We start from the raw sequence: 24,496 nt of genomic DNA, 5'->3' as shown, positions 1-24,496 counted from the left end.
CTCCAGGTAACAAGGGGAGGGGTCCGTGCCTCAGTTTCCCCCCTGTAGGTGACATGGGGAGGGGTCCATGCCTCAGTTTCCCACTCCGGGTGACAAAGGGGATTCCGTGCCTCGGTTTCCTCCCGCTCTAGGTGACATGGGAGAGATTCCGTGCCTCAGTTTCCCCCTCCAGATAACAAGGGAGGATTCCGTGCCTCAGTTTCCCCCTCTGGGTGACAAAGGGGAGGGGTCCGTGCCTCAGTTTCCCCCTGCAGGTGACATGAGGGGGGGGATTCTGTAGCTCAGTTTCCCCCTCCAGATAACAAGGGGGGATTCCGTGCCTCAGTTTCCCCCTGCAGGTAACAAGGGGAGGGGTCCGTGCCTCAGTTTCCCCCTGTAGGTGACATGAAGGGGATTCCGTGCCTCAGTTTCCCTCCCCCCGGACCCTCCCCCCTCACGTCACGCGTGGGGGAGGGGCTGCAGGTGTCACCGCCGGCCCTGGCGACACCGGGGGGGGGACACGATCGGTGACACCCGCGGGGGGGGGACGGGACCCCCTGAGACCACCCGGGAGCCCCCAAATTTCACCCGGGACCCCCCGAATCGCACCCGGGACCCCCTGAATTGGACTCGGGACCCCCCAAAGTTCAGCCGGGACCCCCGAAAGCCCCGCGGCGATGGCTGAGGGGGAAGGAGAGGACGATGTGCAGTTCCTGCGGACGGTGAGGAACTGGGGAAACTGGGAAATACTGGGAGGGAAACTGGGGGAGATTCGGGGGGATACTGGGAGAAATTGGGGGGGATACTGGGAGGGAACTGGGAGGGAAATTGGGAGAAACTGGGAGGGAACTGGGAGAAATTCGGGGGGAATACTGGGAGATACTGGGAAGGGAAACTGGAAGGAACTGGGAGAAATTGGGGGGGATACTGGGAGGGAACTGGGAGGGAAATTGGGAGAAACTGGGAGGGAACTGGGAGAAATTCGGGGGGGAATACTGGGAGATACTGGGAAGGGAAACTGGGGAAACTGGAAGGAACTGGGAGAAATTCAGGGGGGGATACTGAGAGAAAACTGGGAGAAATTGGGGGAAAAACTGGGGAGGAAACTGAGAGATACTGGGAGGGAAACTGGGAGAAATTTGGGGTGATACTGGGAGGGAAACTGGAAGAAGTTCAGGGAGATACTGGGAGGGAAAACTGGGAGAAATTCAGGAGGAAACTGGGAGAAATTGGGGGAGATACTGGGAGAACTGGGAGATACTGGGGGATACTGGAGGGAAAAACTGGGAGATACTGAGGAGGAACTGGGATTAGGGTGGAAACTGGGAGAGCTGGGATGGGATACTGGGAGATGCTGGGTGAGAAACTGGGAGAAGTGGGAAAAACTGGGAGAACTGGGAGAGAAGGACTGGGAGTACTGGGACGGGATACTGAGGGGATTTGGGGAGCAGAACTGGGGATACTGGGAGAATTGGGATGGGAAACTGGGAGATAATGGGAGAGGAAACTGGGGGGACTGGGAGATACTGGGATGAACTTGGAGGAGGACTGGGAATTATGAGAGCTATTGGGGAGAGACTGGGGAGGGAAACTGGGGATACTGGGATGGACTGGGGAGGAGAACTGGGGATACTGGGATGAACTGGGATGGACTGGGGAGTGAAACGGGATACTGGGATGGACTGGGAAAGGAAACGGGATACTGGGATGAACTGGGATGGACTGGGGAGTGAAATGAGACACTGGGATGAACTGGGAGGGGGATTGGGAGTGCTGGGATGAACTGGGGATACTGGGAGATACTGGGGAGGGAAACTGGGGAAACTAGGAAGGAAAACTGGGGATACTGGGATGAACTGGGATGAACTGGGAGGAGCCCTGGGAAGGGGGGGTCACCCCACCCCTCCCCCCACCTGTCCCGGGCTCCCAAAAAAGCAACACCGGGGGGGAGGAGGGGGAGCAGCTGCTGGGGGGGGAGGGGCGACACCAGATCCCCCCCCAGGGGGGTCGGGAAGGGGGGGGGGGATGGGGGGAGGGGCGTCCCAGTTGCTCTGTCCCAGTTTCTCCCAGTTTGGCCTCAAAATGAGACTGGAGGGGGGGGAGGGGACAAAGGGGTGACCTTGGTGTGGGGGGGGGGGAATGCTGAGCTCAGCAGAATTTGGGGGATTTTTGGGGAGGGGGAAACTGAGTCACGGAGCCGCCCCTCCCCCCCCCCCCCAATGGCATCCCCGGCCCGTGGGTGGAATCCGCCCCTCCCCCACCCCCCCCAATTTCGGGGGGGGGGCCCCCGAGTGATGGGAGCAGGTGGGGGAGGGGGAGGGGGAGCCCAACTCCTTGGGGGGGGGGGAAGGGGGGTCGTGACCCCCCCCAAAAAGGGTTTGGGGGTACCCAGGGGGGTCCTGACCCCCATCATAAAATTTGGGGACACCCAAGGGGGTCCTGACACCCCCAAAAAAGGGTTTGGGGGTACCCAGGGGGGTCCTGACCCCCATCATAAAATTTGGGGGTACCCAAGGGGTCCTGACACCCCCCAAAAAGGGTCTGGGGGTACCCAGGGGGGTCCTGACCCCCCCCATTAAAATTTGGGGGCACACAAGGGGGTCTTGACACCCCTAAAAAAGGGTTTGAGGGTACCCAGGGGGGTCCTGACCCCCCCATAAAATTTGGGGACACCCAAGGGGGTCCTGACACCCCAAAAAAGGGTTTGGGGATACCCAGGGGGGTCCTGACCCCCCCCCCATAAAATTTGGGGGCACACAAGGGGGTCTTGACACCCCTAAAAAAGGGTTTGGGGGTACCCAGGGGGGTCCTGACCCCCATCATAAAATTTGGGGACACCCAAGGGGGTCCTGACCCTCCCCCATAAAATTTGGGGACACCCAAAGGGGTCCTGACACCCCCAAAAAAGGGTTTGAGGGTACCCAGGGGGGTTCTGATCCCCCCATAAAATTTGGGGGTACCCAAGGGGTCCCGGTTTTGGGATTCCGGGGGATATTTTGGGATTCTGGTTTTTTTGGGGGTTCTGGGGATATTTTGGATTTCTGGTGGATATTTTGGGGTTTAATTTTGGGCTGTTTTGGGGTGATTTTGGGGTGCTGAACCCCGTTTTTTCCCCAGGATGATGAGGTGGTCCTGCAGTGAGTTTGGGGATATTTTGGGCTGTTTTGGGGATATTTTGGGGTGCTGAACCCCAATTTTTCCCCAGGATGACGAGGTGGTCCTGCAGTGATTTTGGGGATATTTTGGGGATATTTTGGGGCTGTTTTGGGGTGCTGAACCCCGTTTTTTCCCCAGGATGACGAGGTGGTCCTGCAGTGATTTTGGGGATATTTTGGGGTACTTTAGGGATATTTTGGGGTGCTGAACCCCGTTTTTTCCCCAGGATGACGAGGTGGTCCTGCAGTGCACCACGACGCTGCTGAAGGAGCAGCTCAAGCTCTGCCTGTCGGTCGAGGGCTTTGGGAACCGCCTGTGCTCCCTGGAGCCCACCTCCAACGCACAGGTGAGACCCCTCCCCACCTTCGGGGGACCCCCAAAATCTGGGGGAGGCTGTGGGGACCCCCGGAGACCCCAAATTTGGGGGATATTGGGGATCTGAGGGAGGATTTAGGGGCTGGTACAGCCCAAAGCCCGCCTTCAATACACAGGTGAGACCCCTCCCCACCTTTGGGGGCACCCCCAAAATACTGTTTTATAATAATTTGTTGTATCTTATATACAAGATATGTAATATTAATTTTTTTATATTACTGTTTATTTTGAACTACAATTTTTATATTACTATATATATTATGTTGCTATTTTAATATATAATATATAACATTAAGATATAACATATAACATATAACATATAAATTAATAAAATTAACATAACATATACATAACAATAATATAAAATATAATATATAACATATAATATATAATATAAATGTAATTTGTAATATATTGTATATTATTGATATTAAAATAGTAAAATAACAGAGTAGTAGTGTTACTTTGCTATTTTAATATATAATGTATGCTATATAAATAAATTGGTTTTTTTTAATATAGTAAATATTATATTTTAGGTGTTTATATTAAACCTAAATATGTTAGTGTATGCACGTAATATATTTGTATTAAAAGTAACTTATTAGTAACTAGTAATAATAATAATTAATGACAAAGAATATACTAATAATGATAACTTAAAAATACAAAAAAAAATTTGAATCTGAACAGAAAACACTGCCTCAAACACTTCAAACCCAACCTTAACTCTTCAAAAAGAAACCAAATCCAACATTTAGGGGTCCCCCCTGACCCCCAGAATGTCCCCCCTGAGCTCTGCCCCCGTTTCTGTGCCCAGAATGTGCCCCCCGACCTGGCCGTGTGCTGCTTCGTGCTGGAGCAGTCGCTGTCGGTGCGGGCGCTGCAGGAGATGCTGGCCAACAGCTCCGACATCGGCAGCGAGGTGGGTCTGGGGGCAACAGAGGGGATTTGGGGGCACTAGAGGTGGGTCTGGGGGCCCAGGGGGCATCTGGGGGCAACAGAGGGATTTGGGGCACTAGAGGGGATTTGAGGGGCACTAGAGTGGGTCTGGGGCCCACAGGAATTTGGGGGGCTGATGCATGAGGTCCTTAAGGGGATTGGGGCACTAGAGGTGGGTCTGGGGTCCCAGGGGATTGGGGGCACTAAGGGGATTTGGGGGCAACAGAGGGGATTTGGGGGGCACTAGAGGTGGGTCTGGGGGCAACAGAGGGGATTTGGGGGCACTAGAGGGGATTTGAGGGGCACTAGAGGTGGGTCTGGGGGCCCAGGGGGGATCTGGGGGGCAACAGAGGGGATTTGGGGCACAGAGGGGATTTGGGGGGCACTAGAGGTGGTTTGGGGAGCACTAGAGGTGGGTCTGAGGGCCCACGGGGATTTGGGGGCAACAGAGGGGATTTGGGGCACTAGAGGAGATTTGGGGGCACTAGAGGTGGGTCTGGGGCCCACGGGGATTGGGGGCAACAGAGTGGATTTGAGGGGCACTAGAGGGGATTTGAGGGGCACTAGAGAGATTTGGGGGGCACTAAGGTGGGTCTGGGGCCCAGGGGGATTTGGGGGCACTTGAGGGGATTTGGGGGCACTAGAGGTGGTCTGGGACAAGTTGGGGGGCACTAGATGTGCTTTGGGGGGCACTAGAGTGGTTGGGGCCAGGGATCTGAGGGGCAACGAGGGGTTGGGGCAACAGAGGGAATTTGGGGGGCACTGGGTGGGTCTGGGGGCCTGAGGGTTTGGGGGCACTAGAGGGGATTTGGGGGGCACTAGATGTGGTTTGGGGGGCACTAGAGGTGGGTCTGGGGTCCCACAGGGAATTTGGGAGGAACTAGAGGGTTTCGGGGCAAAGAGGGATTTGGGGGCAATAGGGGGATTTGGGGGTCATAGAGGTGGGTCTGGGGCCCACGGGGGATTTGGGGGGCAACAGAGGGATTTGGGGGGCAAAGAGGGATTTGGGGGGCAACAGAGCGGATTTGGGGGGCACTGGATGTGGGTTGGGGGCCTAGAGGGGATTTGGGGGCACTAGAGGTGGGTCTGGGGGCCCACGGGGGATTTGGGGGGCACTAGAGGGGATTTGGGGGGCACTAGATGTGCTTTGGGGGCACTAGAGGTGGTTTGGGGTCCTTAAGAGGGGATTTGGGGGGCTCTAGAGGTGGGTCTGGGGGGCAAAGAGGATTTGGGGGCCACTAGAGGGGATTTGAGGGGCCCTCGAGGTGGGTCTGGGGTCCCACAGAGGATTTGGGGGGCACTAGAGATGGTTTGGGGTCCCTAAGAGGGGATCTGGGGGGGCTTTAGGACCCTTGGGGGTTGTCGGGTGGGATCTGGGGGTCTTGGAGGGGTTTTGGGGACACCTGAGGGGGTCCTGGAAGGGGTTTTGGGGTCATTTTTGGGGGTTTAGGATCCTGAGGGGTTCCTGGAGAAGTTTTTGGGGTCATTTTGGGGAGTTTAGGATTCTATGGGGTTCGTTTGGGGGGATTTAGGATCCTGGAGATCCTGAAAATTCTGGGGTTCCTTGAGCAGTTTTTGGGTAATTCTGGCTCTTGGGAATTTTTGGGGTAATTCTGGGGTTCTTTGTGAGTTTTTGGGGTAATTCTGGGGTCTTGAGCATTTTTGGGTAATTTGGGTCTTGAGAATTTTTGGGGTAATTCTGGGTTCTTTGAGGAGTTTTTGGGTAATTCTGGGGTTCCTTGGGAAGTTTTGGGGTAATTCTGGGGTCCTTGAGCAGTTTTTTGGGGTAATTCTGGGGTTCCTTGGGATTTTGGGTAATTCTGGGGCTCCTTGAGCAGTTTTTGGGGTAATTCTGGGGTTCTTTGAGGAGTTTTGGGGTAATTTTGGGGTTCCTTGAGCAGTTTTTGGGGTAATTCTGGGGTTCCTTGGGGAATTTTTGGGGTAATTCTGGGTCCCTTGAGCAGTTTTTGGGTAATTCTGGGGTTCTTTGAGGAGTTTTTGGGGTAATTCTGGGGTTCCTTGGGGAGTTTTTGGGGTAATTCTGGGGCTCCTTGAGCAGTTTTTGGGGTAATTCTGGGGTTCCTTGAGCAGTTTTGGGGGTAATTCTGGGGTTCCTTGGGGAGTTTTTGGGTAATTCTGGGGCTCCTTGAGCAGTTTTTGGGGTAATTCTGGGGTTCCTTGGGGAGTTTTGGGGGTAATTCTGGGGTTCCTTGGGGAGTTTTTGGGTAATTCTGGGGCTCCTTGAGCAGATTTTGGGGTAATTCTGGGGCTCCTTGAGGAGGTTTTGGGGTAATTCTGGGGTTCCTTGAGGAGTTTTTGGGGTAATTCTGGGGTTCTTTGAGGAGTTTTTGGGGTAATTCTGGGGTTCTTTGAGCAGTTTTTGGGGTATTTTTGGGGTTCGTTGGGGATTTTTTGGGGTAATTCTGGGGTTCCTTGAGGAGTTTTTGGGGTAATTCTGGGGTTCCTTGGGGAATTTTTGGGGTAATTCTGGGGTTCCTTGAGCAGTTTTTGGGGTAATTCTGGGGTTCCTTGGGATTTTTGGGGTAATTCTGGGATTCTTTGAGCGTTTTTTGGGGTAATTCTGGGGCTCCTTGAGCAGATTTTTGGGGTAATTCTGGGGTTCCTTGAGCAGTTTTTGGGTAATTCTGGGGTTCCTTGGGAATTTTTGGGTAATTCTGGGGTCCTTGGGAGTTTTTGGGGTAATTCTGGGGTTCCTTGAGCAGATTTTGGGGTAATTCTGGGGTTCCTTGAGCAGTTTTTGGGGTAATTCTGGTTCTTGGGGATTTTTGGTAATTCTGGGTTCTTGAGAGTTTTGGGTAATTCTGGGGTTCCTTGGAATTTTGGGGTAATTTTGGGTTCTTTGAGCGTTTTTGGGGAATTCTGGGGTTTTTTGAGCAGTTTTTGGGTAATTCTGGGCTCTTGAGAGTTTTTGGGGTAATTCTGGGGTTCTTTGTGCAGTTTTTGGGTAATTCTGGGGTTCCTTGGGGAATTTTGGGGTCCTTTTTGGGGTGGGGGTTTTGGGGGGTCCCTGCTGTTTTTGGGGGGGTCTCAGCCCCCCCGTGACCCCCCCACTCTTCTCTCCCCCCGCCCACCCAGGGGGTCGATCTGGATAAGTGGGTAGGTGCCACTGTGGTGTGGTGACCCCAAATCCTCATCCTCACCTTCATCACACCCCTCCTCCTCCTCCTCCTCTTCCTCCTCCTCCTCACCCACCCCCCAAATTTTGGGGGGCTCTGCCCAATCCCGCATGGAGCCAGGGGTCCGGGTGTGCCCCCTCCCCCCCCAAATCCCATCCATCCACAGCCCCCCAAATTCCGCATGGACCCCAAAGTGTGAGCGCGGGGGGGAGGAGCATGGGGGGACCCCAAAAAGGGGGGGACCCCAAAAATGGGGATCCCCAAAAAGGGGAAACTCCAAAAAAGGGAGACCCCAAATTCCCCCATGAGCATGGGGACCAAAGGAACTCCAAAAAAGGGAGACCCCAAAAAGGGGATCCCAAATCCCCTCATGAGCATGGGGAGACCCCAAAAAGGGGGGACCCCAAAAAGGGGATCCCAAATCCCCCATGAGCATGGGGAGACCCCAAAAAGGGGGACCCAAAGGCCAAATCCATGAGCTGGGAGACCCGAAAGGATCCAAAAAGGGGGACCCCAAAAAGGGAGACCCAAAAGGGATCCCAAATCCACATGAGCATGGGGAGACCCCAAAAAGGGGGACCAAAAAGGGATCCCAAAAGGGAGCAATATGGGATCCCCAAAAATGGGAACTCCAAAATGGGGTAACTCCAAAAAGGGGATCCCAAATCCACTCGAGGGGACCCCAAAAAGGATCCCAAATCCACTGGGGATCCCAAAAAATCGGAGACCCAGAAATGGGGTGACCCCAAAATTTGGGATCCCAATTTGGGGGAATCCTCAATATGGGAGTGACCCCGAAATTTGGGATCCCAGTTTTGGGGAATCCCTAAAGGAGGGATCCCAAATCCATTTGGGATCCCAAAAAATCGGAGACCCAGAAATGGGGTGACCCTGAAATTTGGGATCCCAATTTGGGGTAACTCCAAAAGGGGTTGGGGACCCCAAAAAATTCTGGGGACCCAAAAATTGGAGGTGGGTGACCCCAAAATTTAGGATCCCAATTTGGGGGAAACCTCAATATAAGAGGGAGCCCCCATAAAGGGAGACCCTCAATATTAAAGAGGATCCCAAAAGTGGGACCCCCAAATTTGTGGGGATTTCAATGGGGTGACCCCAAACTTGGGGATCTTGATAAGGGGTGACCCCAGTGGGGAGTGGGACCCTGAAATTGGGGACCCCAATGTCAGGGGAGTCCTCAATTTGGGGGGGATCTCACCATGAGGGGGACCCCGAAATGAGGGGGGGTCCGAGGCACAGTGCACCCCAAAACAAGGGGGGTGCAATGCACAGGAGACCCCAACACGGGGAGACCCCCAAATGGGGGGACCCCAAAACAAAGGGAGACCCCAAAACAAGGGGGGGACTCCAAAATAAGGGAGAGACCCAAAATAATGGGGAGACCCCAAAACAAGGGGGAGGAGCCCAAAACTAAGGGGAGACCCCAAAATGGAGGGACCCCAAAACAAGGGGGAGTCCCTAAAACAATGGAGGACCAATTCACAGGAGACCCCAACACGGGGGGACCCCAAAATGGGGAGACCCCAAAACAAGAGGGAGACCCCAAAACAAGGGGGCTGCAATGCACAGGAGACCCCAACACGGGGGGACCCCAAAATGGAGAGACCCCAAAACAAGGGGGAGACCCCAAAACAATGGAGGATCAATTCACAGGAGACCCCAACACGGGGGGACCCCAAAATGGGGAGACCCCAAAACAAGGGGTGGAGACCCCAAACAAGGGGGAGTCCCTACAAACAATGGAGGGACCCCAAAACAAGGGGAGTCCCAAAAAATGGAGGATCAATCACAGGAGACCCCAACACGGGGGACCCCAAAAGGGGAGACCCCAAAACAATGAGGCAGCGATGCACAAGGAGCTGTATCTGAAACACAGAACCCACAGGAATTTTTTTGGGGTTCAAGGGTTTTTTTGGGGGGTCCAGGAGGCCTCAGGGGATTTTGGGGTCCCCTCCTTGACCCCCCTGTGCCCCCCAAGTCCTCTCAGGGCGGGGGACACCGGACGCTGCTCTACGGCCACGCCATCCTGCTGAGGCACTCGCACAGCGGCATGGTGAGTCTGGGGGGGCTCTGGGGGGTTTGGGGGGGCCGTGAGGGTTTTGGGGTGCTCGGGGGGGGTTTGGGGACCCCCAATAACCCCGTGTGTCCCCCCACCCCCCCCACAGTACCTGTGCTGCCTGACCACGTCCCGCTCGGTCACCGACAAGCTGGCCTTCGACGTGGGGCTGCAGAAGGATGCGGCGGGTAAAGGGGGGACCCCGAGGGGTTTTGGGGTTCGCCCAGGTGGGGGGGTTGGTTTTGGGGTGCTGATTTGGGGTGTTTTGGGGTGCTGATTTGGGGTGTTTTGGGTGCTGATTTGGGGTGATTGGGTTTAGGTGTGATTGGTGTTGTGGCTGATTTGGGGGTGATTTGGTGTGGGGTGCTGATGGGTGTTTGGTGTTTGGGGTGCTGATTTGGGGTGTTTTGGGGTGCTGATTTGGGGTGTTTTGGGGTGTTTTGGGTGCTGATTTGGGGTGTTTTGGGTGCTGATTTGGGGTGTTTTGGGGTGCTGATTTGGGGTGTTTTGGGTGCTGATTTGGGGTGTTTTGGGTGCTGATTTGGGGTGTTTTGGGTGCTGATTTGGGGTGCTGATTTGGGGTGTTTTGGGTGCTGATTTGGTGTGTTTTGGGGTGCTGATTTGGGGTGTTTTGGGTGCTGATTGGGTTTGGGTGCTGATTGGGGTTTTGGGTGCTGATTTGGGTGCTGATTTGGGGTGTGTTGGGTGCTGATTTGGGGTGTTTTGGGTGCTGATTTGGTGCTGTTTTGGGTGTTTTGGGTGCTGGTTTGGGTGCTGATTTGGGGTGTTTGGGTGCTGAGTTTTGGAGGTGTTTTTGGGTGCTGCTGATTTGGGGTGTTTGTTTTGGGTGTGGCTGATTTGTGGTTGCTGATTTGGGGTGTTTTGCTGTTTGGTGCTGATTTGGGGTGTTGTTGGGTGTGTTTGGGTGCTGATTTGGTGGGTGCTGATTTGGGGCGTTTTGGTGCTGATTGGGGTGCTGATTTGGGGTGTTTTGGGTGCTGATTGGGGTGCTGATTTGGGGTGTTTTGGGTGCTGATTTGGGGTGCCCCCCCAGGTGAGGCGTGCTGGTGGACGATGCACCCGGCATCCAAACAGCGCTCGGAGGGGGAGAAGGTTCGGGTGGGAGACGACCTGATCCTGGTCAGCGTGTCCTCGGAGAGATACCTGGTGAGAGGGGACACCTGGGACACCTGGGGACACCTGGGGACATGAGGGGACATGGGACACGGGGGACACAGGAATCTCCTGACCTGATCCTGGTGAGCGTGTCCTCGGAGAGATACCTGGTGAGAGGGGACACCTGGGGACATGGGGACACCTGGGACACCTGGGGACACCTGGGGACATGGGGGGACACGGGGACATGGGGACACAGGGATCCCCCCACACCCTGACCTGATCCTGGTCAGTGTGTTCTCGGAGAGATACCTGGTGAGAGGGGACACCTGGGGACAGGGGGGGACACCTGGGGACATGAGGGGACACCTGGGACACCTGGGGACATGGGGGGACACCTGGGACACAGAGGATGGGAGGGGCACAGGAATCTCCTGTCCTGATCCTGGTCAGTGTGTCCTCGGAGAGATACCTGGTGAGAGGGGACACCTGGGGACACCTGGGGACACCTGGGGACACCTGGGGATACGGGGGGACATGTGGGGACACAGGGACATGGGAGGAGGACACAGGGATCCCCTGACCTGATCCTGATGAGCGTGTCCTCGGAGAGATACCTGGTGAGAGGGGACACCTGGGGACACCTGGGGACATGGGGGGACACGGGGACATGAGGGGACACCTGGGGACACCTGGGGACATGAGGGGACACCTGGGGACACCTGGGGACATGAGGGGACACCTGGGGACACAGAGGAATGGGAGGGACACAGGAATCTCCTGTCCTGATCCTGGCCAGTGTGTCCTTGGAGAGATACCTGGTGAGAGGGGACACCTGGGGACACCTGGGGACACCTGGGGACACCTGGGGATACGGGGGGACATGTGGGGACACAGGGACATGGGAGGAGGACACAGGGATCCCCTGACCTGATCCTGATGAGCGTGTCCTTGGAGAGATACCTGGTGAGAGGGGACACCTGGGCACACCTGGGGACATGGGGACATGAGAGGACACCTGGGGACACCTGGGGACATGGGGGGACAGGGGGAACACGGGGGGACACAGGAATCTCCTGACCTGATCCTGGTGAGCGTGTCCTCGGAGAGGGGACACCTGGGGACATGGGGACACCTGGGACACCTGGGGACACCTGAGGACACCAAGGGACACCAGGGACACGTGTCCCACCCGTGTCACCCGTGTCACACCCGTGTCCCCACGTGTCCCAGCACCTCTCCACGGCCTCGGGGGAGCTGCAGGTGGACGCCTCCTTCATGCAGACCCTGTGGAACATGAACCCCATCTGCTCGGGCTCTGAGGAAGGTGACACCTGAGGCACCCCAAATTTGGGTGGGGGGGGGGGATCCTTTGGGGTGTCCCCACCACCCTGACCCCCCCAAAATGTCCCCAAAATGTCCCCTCAGGGTTTGTCACTGGCGGCCACGTCCTGCGCCTGTTCCACGGCCACATGGACGAGTGCCTGACGCCCACGGCCCCCGAGCAGGGCGAGGAGCGCAGGTGGGGCTGTCCCCAGTTTGTCCCCAAATTCGGGCTGGGGAGGGGTCCCCAACTGGCTGTGACCCCCCTTTGTCACCTCCCAGCAGCGTTGTCAACTACGAGGGTGGCGCCGTGTGCGCCCACGCCCGGTCCCTGTGGCGCCTGGAGCCCCTGCGCATCAGGTAGGGGACACCCGAGGGACACGGGGGTGTCACCACCCCCAGGGACACTGGGGACACTCTCTGGGGTCTCCCCAGGGGGGGTTTGGGGTCCTGGAGTGTCCCCAAGATGTGTCGCTGTGTCACGGTGTCCTGTCCTGGTGTCACCTGTCAGCATCTGCTTGTGTCGCCGTGTCGCTGTGACACATCTGGATGTCCTCAGTTTGTGTCCCCTGTGTCCCCTCATGTCCCCATGACCCATCCCTGTGTCCCCCCATGTCCTCATGTCCTCATCCCTGTGTCCCCTGTGTCACCCCATGTCCCTGTGGCACTTCTTTGTGTCCTCACCGTGTGTCCCCTGTGTCACCCCTTGTCCCCATGACTCATCCCCGTGTCCCCTGTGTCCTTCCATGTCCCCATGACCCATTCCTGTGTCCCCTGTGTCACCTTCATGCCATTGTGTCCCATCATGCCCTCCCCTGTCCCTGTGTCCCGTCCCCATGACCCATTCCCCGTGTCCCTTGTGTCCCCTCATGTCCCCATGACCCATCCCTGTGTCACCATGTCCTTGTGACCATCTGTGTCCCCATGACCCATCCCTGTGTCACCCCATGTCCCTGTGACACATCTGGATGTCCCCATGACCCATCCCTGTGTCCCCCCATGTCCTCATGTCCCCATCCCGGTGTCCCCTGTGTCACCTCATGTCCCTGTGACACATCTGGATGTCCTCAGCCTGTGTCCCCTGTGTCACCCCATGTCCCCATGACCCATCCCCGTGTCCCTGTGGCACTTCTTTGTGTCCTCACCGTGTGTCCCCTGTGTCACCCCATGTCCCTGTCACACATCTGCATGTCCTCACTGTGTGTCCCCTGTGTCCCTCCATGTCCCCATGACCCATTCCCATGTCCCCTGTGTCACCTCATGTCCCTGTGACCCATCCCATGTCCGTTTGTCCTCATGTCCCTGTGTCCCCATGTCCTCAGTCCCATCCCAGTGTCCCTTGATCACCCATGTCCCTGTGACACATCTGGATGTCCTCAGCCTGTGTCCCCTGTGTCACCCCATGTCCCTGTCACACATCTGCATGTCCTCACTGTGTGTCCCCTGTGTCCCTCCATGTCCCCATGACCCATTCCCATGTCCCCTGTGTCCCTCCATGTCCCCATGACCCATTCCCATGTCCCCTGTGTCACCTCATGTCCTTGTGCTCCCGTCCCCACGACCCATCCCCGTGTCCCCACGACCCATCCCCGTGTCCCCACGACCCATCCCCGTGTCCCACCCCCCTGGTGACACCAGTGTCCCCTCCCTGTGTCCCCCAGCTGGAGCGGGAGCCACCTGCGTTGGGGACAGCCCTTCCGCCTGCGCCACGTCACCACCGGCCGCTACCTGGCGCTGACCGAGGCCACCGGGCTGGCCATGGTGGAGGCCACGGCGGCCAACACGCGCGTGGCCACCTTCTGCTTCCGGGCCTCCAAGGTGGGAGTGTCCCCTCAGTGTCCCCTCCCTGTCCTTGTCCCCATCCCTGTCCCCAACACGCGCGTGGCCACCTTCTGCTTCCGGGCCTCCAAGGTGGGAGTGTCCCCTCAGTGTCCCCAACCTGCTCCTGGTCCCTGTCCCCATCACTGTCCCCATCCCTGTCCTTGTCCCCAACACGCGCGTGGCCACCTTCTGCTTCCGGGCCTCCAAGGTGGAGCTCCTAGTGTCCCAGGATGTCCCCTGTCCCCATTCCAGGTGTCCCCACCTGCTCCTGTCCTGTCCGATCACTGTCCCCATCCCTGTCCCACACGCTGTGCCCCCTCTGCTCGCCCCCAGTGGGAGTGTCCCTCAGTGTCCCCATCCTTGTCCCTGTGTCCCTAGGTCCCATCCCTGTCCCTGTCCCCAACACGCGCGTGGCCACCTTCTGCTTCCGGGCCTCCAAGGTGGGAGTGTCCCCTCAGTGTCCCCTCAGTGTCCCCATCCCTGTCCTTGTCCCCAACACGCCGTGCCACCTTCTCTGTCCGGCCTCCAAGGGGAGCGTCCCCTCTGTCCCGCCTCCGTGGTCGTGTCCTGTTCTGTCCCTGGAATGTCCCCATGATGTCCCCACCTCTCCTGGTCCCCATCTGACCCTGTCCATGTTCACCTGATGTCCCAGCCTGATGAAGGCCCCATAAGCCCTGTGGTGATGAAGACCATCCCAATAGAATGTCACCTCATGTCCCCAACTCTCTCTGGTCTTCCTGACCTGCTGTTCCTGTCCCTGGGAATGTCCCCATGATGTCCCCAGCCCTCTCCTGGTCCCCATCCTGACCCTGTCCTGGTCCCTGTGGCCACCCCAGCTGTCCCCAACCTGCTCCTGGTCCATGTCCCTGGGAATGTCACCCAGCCCTCTCCTGGTCCCCATCCTGACCTCGTTCTGGTTCCTATCCCTGGAAATGTCCCCTGGATGTCCCCAACCCTCTCCTGCTCCCTGTCCCTGTGAATGTCCCCATGATGTCCCCAACCCTCTCTTGGTCTCCATCCTGACCTTGTTCTGGTCCCTGTCCCTGGAAATGTCCCCTGGATGTCCCCACCCCTCTCTGCTCCCTGTCCCTGTGAATGTCCCCTCCCTGACCCTGTCCCACCCTCCACCCCACCCCACCCCATCCCTGTCCCCATGCAGACCCTGTCCTGACCCTGTCCCTGTGAATGTCCCCATCCTGTCCCCACCCTGACCCTGTCCCTGTGAATGTCCCCATGATGTCCCCAACCCTCTCCTGCTCCCTCTCCCTGTGAGTGTCCCCATGTTGTCCCCAACCTGTCCCTGTGAATGTCCCCATGATGTCCCCAACGCTCTCCTGCTCCCTGTCCCTGTAAATGTCCCCATCCTGATTCCCCACCCTGTCCCTGGAAATGTCCCCTGGATGTCCCCAACCTGCTCCTGGTCCCCATCCTGTCCCTGTCCTGTCCCCATGATGTCCCCACCCTGTCCCTGTGAATGTCCCCATCCTGACCCTGTCCTGTCCCCATCCTGTCCCCACCCTGTCCCTGTGAATGCCCATATGTCCCCAACCTGTCCTGTGAATGTCCCCATCCTGACCCTGTCCTGTCCCCATCCTGTCCCACCTGTCCTGTGATGTCCCATGATGTCCCCAACCTGTCCCTGTGAATGTCCCCATCCTGACCTGTCCTGTCCCCATCCTGTCCCCACCTGTCCCTGTGAATGTCCCCATGATGTCCCCAACCTGTCCCTGTGAATGTCCCCATCCTGCACCTCGTCCTGTCCCCATCTGTCCCCATCCTGTCCCTGTGAATGTCCCCATGATGTCCCCAACTGTCCTGATGTCCCCATCCTGACCCTGTCCTGTCCCCATTGTCCCATCTGTCCCTGTGAATGTCCCATGATGTCCCACCTGTCCTGTAATGTCCCCATGATGTCCCCATCCTGTCCCTGTGAATGTCCCCATGATGTCCCCATCCTGACCCTGTCCTGTCCCCATGATGTCCCCATCCTGCCCTGCTGTCCAGATGTCGACCTGTCCGTGAGTGTCCCCATCCTGACCCTGTCCGTCCCCATGATGTCCCCATCCGTCACGTGGGTCCCAATGTCCTGTGAATGTCCCCACCCTGTCCCCCCCTGCCCCTGCTGACCCCTGTGTGCCCCCGCCCCGCAGGAGAAGCTGGAGACGCCCCCCAAGCGGGACATCGAGGGCATGGGGCCCCCCGAGATCAAGTACGGGGAGTCGCTGTGCTTCCTGCAGCACAGCAGCAGCGGCCTCTGGGTCACCTACGCTGCCCCCGACCCCAAGGCCCTGCGCCTCGGGCTGCTCAAGAGGAAGGTGGGACCCCAGAATCACCGGGGGGACCCCAAAATCACCTCTGAGGGGGGTTTGGGGGGAATTTTGGGGAGTTTTGGGGGGTTTTGAGAGCTCCAGCGGCCTCTGGGTCACCTACGCTGTTCCTGACCCCAAGGCCCTGCGCCTCGGGCTGCTCAAGAGGAAGGTGGGACCCCAAAATCACCGGGGGGACCCCAAAATCACCGGGGGGACCCCAAAATCACCTCTGAGGGGGGGTTTGGGGGAATTTTGGGGAGTTTTGGGGGGTTTTGAGAGCTCCAGCGGCCTCTGGGTCACCTACGCTGCTCCTGAGCCCAAGGCCTTGGGCCTCGGGCTGCTCAAGAGGAAGGTGGGACCCCAAAATCACCGGGGGGACCCCAAAATCACCTCTGGGGGGGTTTGGGGGGAGTTCATGGGGGTTTTAGGGGAGATTTTGGGGATCTTGAGAGCTCCAGCGGCCTCTGGGTCACCTACGCTGTTCCTGACCCCAAGGCCCTGCGCCTCGGGCTGCTCAAGAGGAAGGTGGGACCCCAAAATCACCGGGGGCACCCCAAAATGTGCTGGCGTGGCTCTGGGGGGAGTTCGGGGCAGTTTTAGGGGGTCTTGAAAGCTCCATCTGAGCTGGGTCTAGGTGGGCTTTCAGGTGTCTTTGGAGGAGTGTTTGGGGTCTTTGGGGTTTAGGAGGATCTTTGGGGTCCCCAAAATCACATCTGAGGGGGTTTTGGGGTGAGTTTGGGGGAGTTTTGGGGGGTTTTGGGGCTCTGGGTCACCTACGCTGCCCCCGACCCCAAGGCCCTGCGCCTCGGGCTGCTCAAGAGGAAGGTGGGTTTGGGGGGGTCTCTGTGGGTTTGGGGGGTTCTCTGTGGATTCAGGGGGTTCCCTGCAAGTTTGGGGGGCTCTCTCTGGGTTCAGGGGGCTCTCTCTGGGTTCAGGGGGGTCTGTGAGGTTTGGGGGACCCCTGTGACCCCCCCGTTTGCCCCCCCAGGCCATCCTGCACCAGGAGGGGCACATGGACGATGCGCTGGGGTCTCTGTGGGTTTGGGGGGTTCTCTGTGGGTTTGGGGGGTTCCCTGCAAGTTTGGGGGGCTCTCTCTGGGTTCAGGGGGGTCTCTGTGTTTTGGGGGACCCCTGTGACCCCTGTGTGCCCCCCAGGCCATCCTGCACCAGGAGGGGCACATGGACGATGCGCTGGGGTCTCTGTGGATTCAGGGGGGTCTCTGTGGGTTTGGGGGGGTCTCTGTGGGTTCAGGAGGGTCTCTGTGAGGTTTGGGGGACCCCTGTGACCCCCCCGTTTGCCCCCCAGGCCATCCTGCACCAGGAGGGGCACATGGACAATGTGCTGGGGTCTCTGTGGGTTCAGGGGGTTCTCTGTGGGTTTGGGGGGTTCTCTGTGGATTCAGGGGGTTCCCTGTGGGTTTAGGGGGTTCCCTGTGGTTCAGGGGGGTCTGTGAGGTTTGGGGGACCCCTGTGACCCCCCCGTTTGCCCCCCAGGCCATCCTGCACCAGGAGGGGCACATGGATGATGCTCTGACCCTGAGCCGCTCCCAGCGCCAGGAGTCGCAGGCGGCTCGGATGGTCTTCAGCACCACGGGGCTCTATGGGGCCTTCATCAGGTCTGGGGGGTCCTGGGGGTCCCTGGGGGGGTCCTGGGGATCCCTAGGGGGGGTCAGAACCTCCTGGGGGGGTTCTGGGGGTGTCAGAACCTCCTGGGGGTGTCAGAAACACCTGGGGGTTCCTGGGGGTCCTGGGGATGGTCTTCAGCACCACGGGGCTCTACGGGGCCTTCATCAGGTCTGGGGGGGTCCTGGGGTGTCCTGAGGGGTCCTGGAGGGGGGGTCAGAACTTTCTGGAAGGTCCTGTGGAACCCTGGGGGGTGTCAGAACCTTCTGGAGGAGCCATGGGGATATGCAGGGTGGTCTAGGGCAGTTTTGGGGGCATTTTTAGGGTGGTCTCGATGTTCTGACCCCCCTGTCCCCCTCCCCAGGAGCCTGGACAGCCTCCAGGGCCGCCCGCGGGGGTCTCAGGGTGGTCCTGGGGTGGTTTTTAGGGTGGTCCCGATGTTCTGACCCCCCTTCCCCCTCCCCAGGAGCCTGGACAGCCTCCAGGGCCGCCCCCGGGGGTCTCAGGATGGTCTAGGGCAGTTTTGGGGGCGTTTTTAGGGTGATTCTGATATTCTGTCTCCCCCCAGGAGCCTGGACAGCCTCCAGGGCCGACCGAGGGGGTCTCAGGGTGGTCCAGGGCAGTTTTGGGGGCGTTTTTAGGGTGATTCTGATATTCTGTCCCCCCCCAGGAGCCTGGACAGCCACCAGGGCTGCCCGCGGGGGTCTCAGGGTGGTCCTGGGGTGGTTTTTAGGGTGGTCCCGATGTTCTGACCCCCTTTCCCGTCCCCAGGAGCCTGGACAGCCTCCAGGGCCGCCCGCGGGGGTCTCAGGGGGATCCTGGGCAGTTTTGGGGGCGTTTTTAGGGTGATTCTGATATTCTGTCTCCCCCCAGGAGCCTGGACAGCGTCGAGGGCTGCCCGCGGGGGTCTCAGGGTGGTCTGGGGGATCCTGGGCAGTTTTAGGGTGGTCCCGATGTTCTGACCCCCCTGTCCCCCTCCCCAGGAGCCTGGACAGCCTCCAGGGCTGCCCGAGGGGGTCTCAGGGTGGTCCTGGGCAGTTTTGGGGGTGTTTTTAGGGTGATCCTGATATTCTGTCCCCCCCCCCAGGAGCCTGGACAGCCTCCAGGGCCACTTGCGGGGGTCTCAGGGTGGTCCTGGGGTGGTTTTTAGGGTGGTCCCGATGTTCTGACCCCCCTGTCCCCCCCCAGGAGCCTGGACAGCCTCCAGGGCCGCCCGCGGGGGTCTCAGGGTGGTCCTGGGCAGTTTTGGGGGCGTTTTTAGGATGTTCTGACCCCCCTGTCCCTCCCCAGGAGCCTGGACAGCCTCCAGGGCCGCCCGCGGGGGTCTCAGGGTGGTCCTGGGCAGTTTTGGGGGCGTTTTTAGGTTGATCCTGATATTCTGTCCCCCCCCCAGGAGCCTGGACAGCCTCCAGGGCCACTTGCGGGGGTCTCAGGGTGGTCCTGGGGTGCTTTGGGGGTGTTTTAGGGTGGTCCCGATGTTCTGACCCCCCTTTCCCGTCCCCAGGAGCCTGGACAGCCTCCAGGGCCGCCCCCGGGGGTCTCAGGGTGGTCTAGGGCAGTTTTGGGGGCGTTTTTAGGATGTTCTGACCCCCCTGTCCCCCCCCAGGAGCCTGGACAGCCTCCAGGGCCGCCCCCGGGGGTCTCAGGGGGATCCTGGGGTGGTTTTTAGGGTGGTCCCGATGTTCTGACCCCCCTGTCCCCCTCCCCCAGGAGCCTGGACAGCCCCCAGGGCTGCCCGAGGGGGTCTCAATGTGGTCCAGGGCAGTTTTGGGGGTGTTTTTAGGATGTTCTGACCCCCCTTTCCCATCCCCAGGAGCCTGGACAGCCTCCAGGGCCGCCCCCGGGGGTCGCCGCCGCCCCCCCTGCCCATCGCGGGCGTGATCCTGAGCCTGCGGGACCTGATCGGGTACCTGGAGCCGCCGCCGCCCGAGCTGCGGCACGAGCAGCGCCAGGGCCGCCTGAGGGCGCTGCGGGCCCGCCAGAGCCTCTTCCAGCAGGAGGTGAGACCCCCGAGACCCCTCCCCAAATTTGGGACAGGCTAAACTGGGGGTTAGAGGGTTAAAGTCGGGGTTAGAGGGGTTAAACTCGGGGGGATTTTGAGGGGTTAAACTCGGGGTTAGAGGGGTTAATTTGGGGTTAAACTCGGGGTTAGACGGTTAAACCTGAGCCCCAGGGGGCATCGCCAGAGCCTCTTCCAGCAGGAGGTGAGACCCCCGAGACCCCTCCCCAAATCCAGGGGGGGTTAATTTGGGGTTAAACTCGGGGTTAGAGGGGTTAAACCTGAGCCCCAGGGGGCATCGCCAGAGCCTCTTCCAGCAGGAGGTGAGACCCCCGAGACCCCTCCCCAAATTTGGGACTGGTTAAACTGGGGGTTAGAGGGTTAAACTCGGGGTTAGAGTGGTTAAACTCGGGGTTATAGGGGTTAAACTCGGGGGGATTTTGAGGACATTGCCAGGTCTGGGTGATCCAGAGCCTCTTCCAGCAGGAGGTGAGACCCCTCCCCAAATCCGGGAGGGGTTAATTTGGGGTTAAACTCGGGGTTAGAGGGGTTAGTTTGGGGTTAAAGAGTTAAAACTCAGGGGGATTTTGGGGGCATTGCCAGGTCCAGGTGATCTGGGGCCTCTTCGGGGTCCCAGTTTGGGGGTCCCAGGATGTTGGGGGGGCTCCCAGGGTGGGGGTCGCAGTTTGGGGGTCCCACGGGGGGTCTCACAGCCCCCTCCCTGGCCCACAGGGGATGCTGACCCTGGTGCCAGTTTGGGGGTTCCAGTTTGGGGGTTCCAGTTTGGGGGTTCCAGTTTGGGGGTTCCAGTTTGGGGCTCTCAGTTTGGGGGTCCCAGTTTGGGGCTCCCAGGATGGTGGTGGTTCCTCAGGGTTCTTGGGGGGCTCCCAGGGTGGCTGTCCCAGTTTGGGGGTCCCAGGGGGGGTCTGACGCCCCCTCCCCACCTCAGGGGATGCTGACCCTGGTGCCAGTTTGGGGGTTCCAGTTTGGGGGTCTCAGTTTGTGGGTCCCAGTTTGGGGCTCCCAGGATGCTGGGGGTGCCTCAGGGTTCTTGGGGGGATCTAAGGGTTGGTGCCCCAGTTTGGGGGTCCCGGGAGGGTTTCACAGCCCCCTCCCCACCTCAGGGGATGCTGACGCTGGTGCCAGTTTGGGGCTCTCAGTTTGTGGGCCCCAGTTTGGGGGTCCCAGGATACTGGTGGTTCCTCAGGGTTCTTGGGGGGCTCCCAGGCTGGGTGCCCCAGTTTGGGGGTCCCGGGGGGCTCTCAGCGTGGCTGTCCCAGTTTGGGGGTCCCAGGGGGGGGGTCTGACGCCCCCTCCCCACCTCAGGGGATGCTGACCCTGGTGCCAGTTTGGGGGTCCCAGTTTGGGGCTCCCAGGATACTGGTGGTTCCTCAGGGCTCTTGGGGGGTTCCCAGGGTGGCTGTCCCAGTTTGGGGGTCCCGGGGGGGTCTGGGGGGTTCCCAGGGTGGCTGTCCCAGTTTGGGGGTCCCACGGGGGGTCTGACAGCCCCCTCCCCACCTCAGGGGATGCTGACGCTGGTGCTGAGCTGCATCGACCGCCTGAGCGCCTACAGCACGGCGGCGCAGTTCGGGGAGGCCGCGGGCGAGGAGGCGGCGGCGGCCTGGAAGGAGATCGTGAACCTGCTCTACGAGCTGCTGGGTGCGCCTGGGGGCAGATGTGGGGCAGATATGGGGGTTATGGGGCAGATATGGGGGTTATGGGGCAGATATGGGGGGTTATGGGGCAGATATGGGGGGTTATGGGGCAGAGGAGGCAGTGGGAGCCTGGAAGGAGATCGTGAACCTGCTCTACGAGCTGCTGGGTGCGCCTGGGGGCAGATATGGGGGCTATGGGGCAGATATGGGGGCTATGGGGCAGATATGGGGGTTATGGGGCAGATGTGGGGGCCATGGGGCAGATGTGGGTGCCATGGGGCAGATGTGGGTGCCATGGGGCAGATGTCAGTGCCATGGGGCAGACGTGGGTGCCATGGGGCAGATGTGGGTGCTATGGGGCAGATGTCAGTTCCATGGGGCAGATGTCAGTGCCATGGGGCAGATGTGGGTGCCATGGGGCAGATGTCAGTGCCATGGGGCAGATGTGGGTGCCATGGGGCAGCGCTGACCGCTGCCCCCCTGCCCGTGCCCCCCAGCGTCGCTGATCCGGGGGAACCGAGCCAACTGCGCGCTCTTCTCCACCAACCTGGACTGGCTGGTCAGCAAACTGGACAGGCTGGAGGCCTCCTCGGGTCAGTGCGGGGCTGGGGGCTCTCTCGGGGGCTGGGGTCCCTCCCGTGGGTCTGGGGTCCCTCCTGTGGGTCTGGGGTCTCTCTGGTGTTTGTGACCCCCCTGTGTTGCCCCCTGCCCAGGCATCCTGGAGGTTCTGTACTGGGGTCTCTCCCATGGGTCTGGGGTCTCTCCCATGGGTCTGGGGTCCCTGTGGTGGCTGTGACCCCTCTCTGTGCCCCCTCCCCAGGTATCCTGGAGGTTCTGTACTGGGGTCCCCCCCATGGCTGTGACCCCGCTGTGGGTCTGGGGTCCCTCCCATGGTTCTGGGGTCTCTCCCGTGGGTCTGGGGTCCCTCCCGTGGGTCTGGGGTCTCTCCCTGTGTCTGACCCCTCTCTGTGCCCCCTGCCCAGGCATCCTGGAGGTTCTGTACTGGGGTCTCTCCCGTGGGTCTGGGGTCTCTCCCATGGGTCTGGGGTCTCCCGTGGGTCTGGGGTCTCTCCCGTGGGTCTGGGGTCTCACCCCACAGTGGGTCTGGGGTCTCTCCCCCTGTCTGACCCCTGTCCGTGCCCCCTGCCCAGGCATCCTGGAGGTTCTGTACTGCGTGCTGATCGAGAGCCCCGAGGTGCTGAACATCATCCAGGAGAATCACATCAAATCCATCATCAGCCTGCTGGACAAGCACGGCCGCAACCACAAGGTGAGCGTGTGTGCCAGGTGTGTGCCAGGTGTGCCCAGGTGTGTGCCAATGTGTGTGCCAGGTGTGTGCCCAGGTGTGTGCCAGGTGTGCTCCGGTGTGTGCCAGGTGTGTGCCAGGTGTGTCCCCAAGTGTCCCCAGCCATGCCCAGGTGTGTCCCCAGGTGTCCCCTTGCATGCCCAGGTGCACTCAGGTGTCTCCAGCTGTCCCCAGGTGTCCCCAGCTGTCCCCAGGTGTGTCCCCAGGTGTCCCCAGGCACACTCAGGTGTGTCCCCAGGTGTGTCCCCAGCTGTCCCCAGGTGTGTCCCCAGGCACACTCAGGTGTCCCCAGGCACACTCAGCTGTACCCAGCTGTCCCCAGGTGTGTCCTCAGGTGTCCCCAGGTGTCTCCAGGCACACTCAGCTGTCCCCAGCTGTCCCCAGGTGTGTCCTCAGGTGTCCCCAGCTGTCTCCAGGCACACTCAGCTGTCCCCAGGCACACTCAGGTGTGTCCCCAGCTGTCCCCAGGTGTGTCCCCAGCTGTCCCCAGGTGTCCCCAGGCACACTCAGCTGTCCCCAGGTGTGTCCCCAGGTGTGTCCCCAGCTGTCCCCAGGTGTCCCCAGGCACACTCAGCTGTCCCCAGGTGTGTCCCCAGGTGTCCCCAGCTGTCCCCAGGTGTCCCCAGGCACACTCAGCTGTCCCCAGGTGTGTCCCCAGGTGTCCCCAGCTGTCCCCAGCTGTCCCCAGGTGTGTCCCCAGGCACACTCAGCTGTCCCCAGGCACACTCAGGTGTGTCCCCAGCTGTCCCCAGGTGTCCCCAGGTGTCCCCAGGCACACTCAGCTGTCCCCAGCTGTCCCCAGGTGTCCCCAGCTGTCCCCAGGTGTCCCCAGCTGTCCCCAGGTGTCCCCAGGTGTCCCCAGGTGTCCCCAGGCCCGCTCAGCCATCCCCCCCGCAGGTGCTGGACGTGCTGTGCTCGCTGTGCGTCTGCAACGCCGTCGCCGTGCGCTCCAACCAGAACCTGATCACCGAGAACCTGCTGCCGCGGCGGGACCTGCTGCTGCAGACCGGCCTGGTCAACTACGTCACCAGGTGGGACCTGCCCGGGGGGCTTGGGGGGCTTGGGGAGGGGAGTTATGGGGGTTTTGGGGGGTTTTTGAGGAGTTTTTGGGGGTTTTTGGGGAGTTTTGGGGGGTCTGGAGGTGGTTGAGGTGCACCTGGAAGCTGTTGAGATATTTCTAGAAAAACTTGAGGACTTCTAGAAGATCTTGAGATGTTTCTAGAAGAACTTGGCAACGTCTGGGGGGACTTCGAGGGGTGGGGGGATCCTGAGAAAGGGGGTTATGCGGGTTTTGGGGGGTTTTTGGGGAGGTTTTGGGGTTTTTGGGGAGTTTTGGGGGGTCTGGAGGAGGTTGAGGTGCACCTGGAAGCTCTTGAGATGTTTCTAGAAGAACCTGGGGACTCCTGGAAGTTTTTTAGATGTTTCTAGAAGAACTTAGGGATGTTTGAGGAGGTTTTGGGGGGTCCTGGGGGGGCTTGGGGATCCTGGGGAGGGGAGTTATGAGGTTTTTGGGTGGTCTGGAGGTGGTTGAGGCGCACCTGGAAGTTCTTGAGATGCTCCTGGGTGCTTTTGGGGTGGGATTTGGGGCTCTCAGGGTGGGATTTGTGTTCTTGGGGTGCAGTTGTCTCCCTTCCCCACAGCGTGCGCCCCAACCTGTTCGTGGGCACGGCTCCCAGCTCCA

General features: G+C 59.6%; 1 protein-coding gene across 1 annotated transcript in view; it reads left to right on the top strand.

Moving 5' to 3' along the window:
- The first annotated feature begins 656 nt into the window (after window positions 1-656).
- Window positions 657-24,496, top strand: part of RYR1 (ryanodine receptor 1) — a 126,312-nt gene continuing 102,472 nt past the window's right edge. The window contains exons 1-17 of the mRNA XM_064737545.1: window positions 657-701; window positions 3,362-3,481; window positions 4,331-4,435; window positions 9,586-9,660; window positions 9,773-9,851; window positions 10,718-10,830; window positions 12,013-12,106; window positions 12,208-12,301; window positions 12,388-12,462; window positions 13,764-13,920; window positions 16,074-16,238; window positions 17,727-17,848; window positions 19,669-19,855; window positions 21,378-21,513; window positions 22,007-22,102; window positions 22,661-22,779; window positions 23,713-23,846. Coding sequence (XP_064593615.1) covers window positions 657-701; window positions 3,362-3,481; window positions 4,331-4,435; window positions 9,586-9,660; window positions 9,773-9,851; window positions 10,718-10,830; window positions 12,013-12,106; window positions 12,208-12,301; window positions 12,388-12,462; window positions 13,764-13,920; window positions 16,074-16,238; window positions 17,727-17,848; window positions 19,669-19,855; window positions 21,378-21,513; window positions 22,007-22,102; window positions 22,661-22,779; window positions 23,713-23,846 — 1,916 coding nt within the window. The remainder of the gene's footprint in view (window positions 702-3,361; window positions 3,482-4,330; window positions 4,436-9,585; window positions 9,661-9,772; window positions 9,852-10,717; window positions 10,831-12,012; window positions 12,107-12,207; window positions 12,302-12,387; window positions 12,463-13,763; window positions 13,921-16,073; window positions 16,239-17,726; window positions 17,849-19,668; window positions 19,856-21,377; window positions 21,514-22,006; window positions 22,103-22,660; window positions 22,780-23,712; window positions 23,847-24,496) is intronic.

The sequence above is a fragment of the Zonotrichia leucophrys genome, unplaced genomic scaffold, assembly GCF_028769735.1.
Source record: "Zonotrichia leucophrys gambelii isolate GWCS_2022_RI unplaced genomic scaffold, RI_Zleu_2.0 Scaffold_73_224053, whole genome shotgun sequence".
Taxonomy (NCBI): domain Eukaryota; kingdom Metazoa; phylum Chordata; class Aves; order Passeriformes; family Passerellidae; genus Zonotrichia; species Zonotrichia leucophrys.
This window is presented reverse-complemented; position numbering and strand designations above follow the sequence as displayed.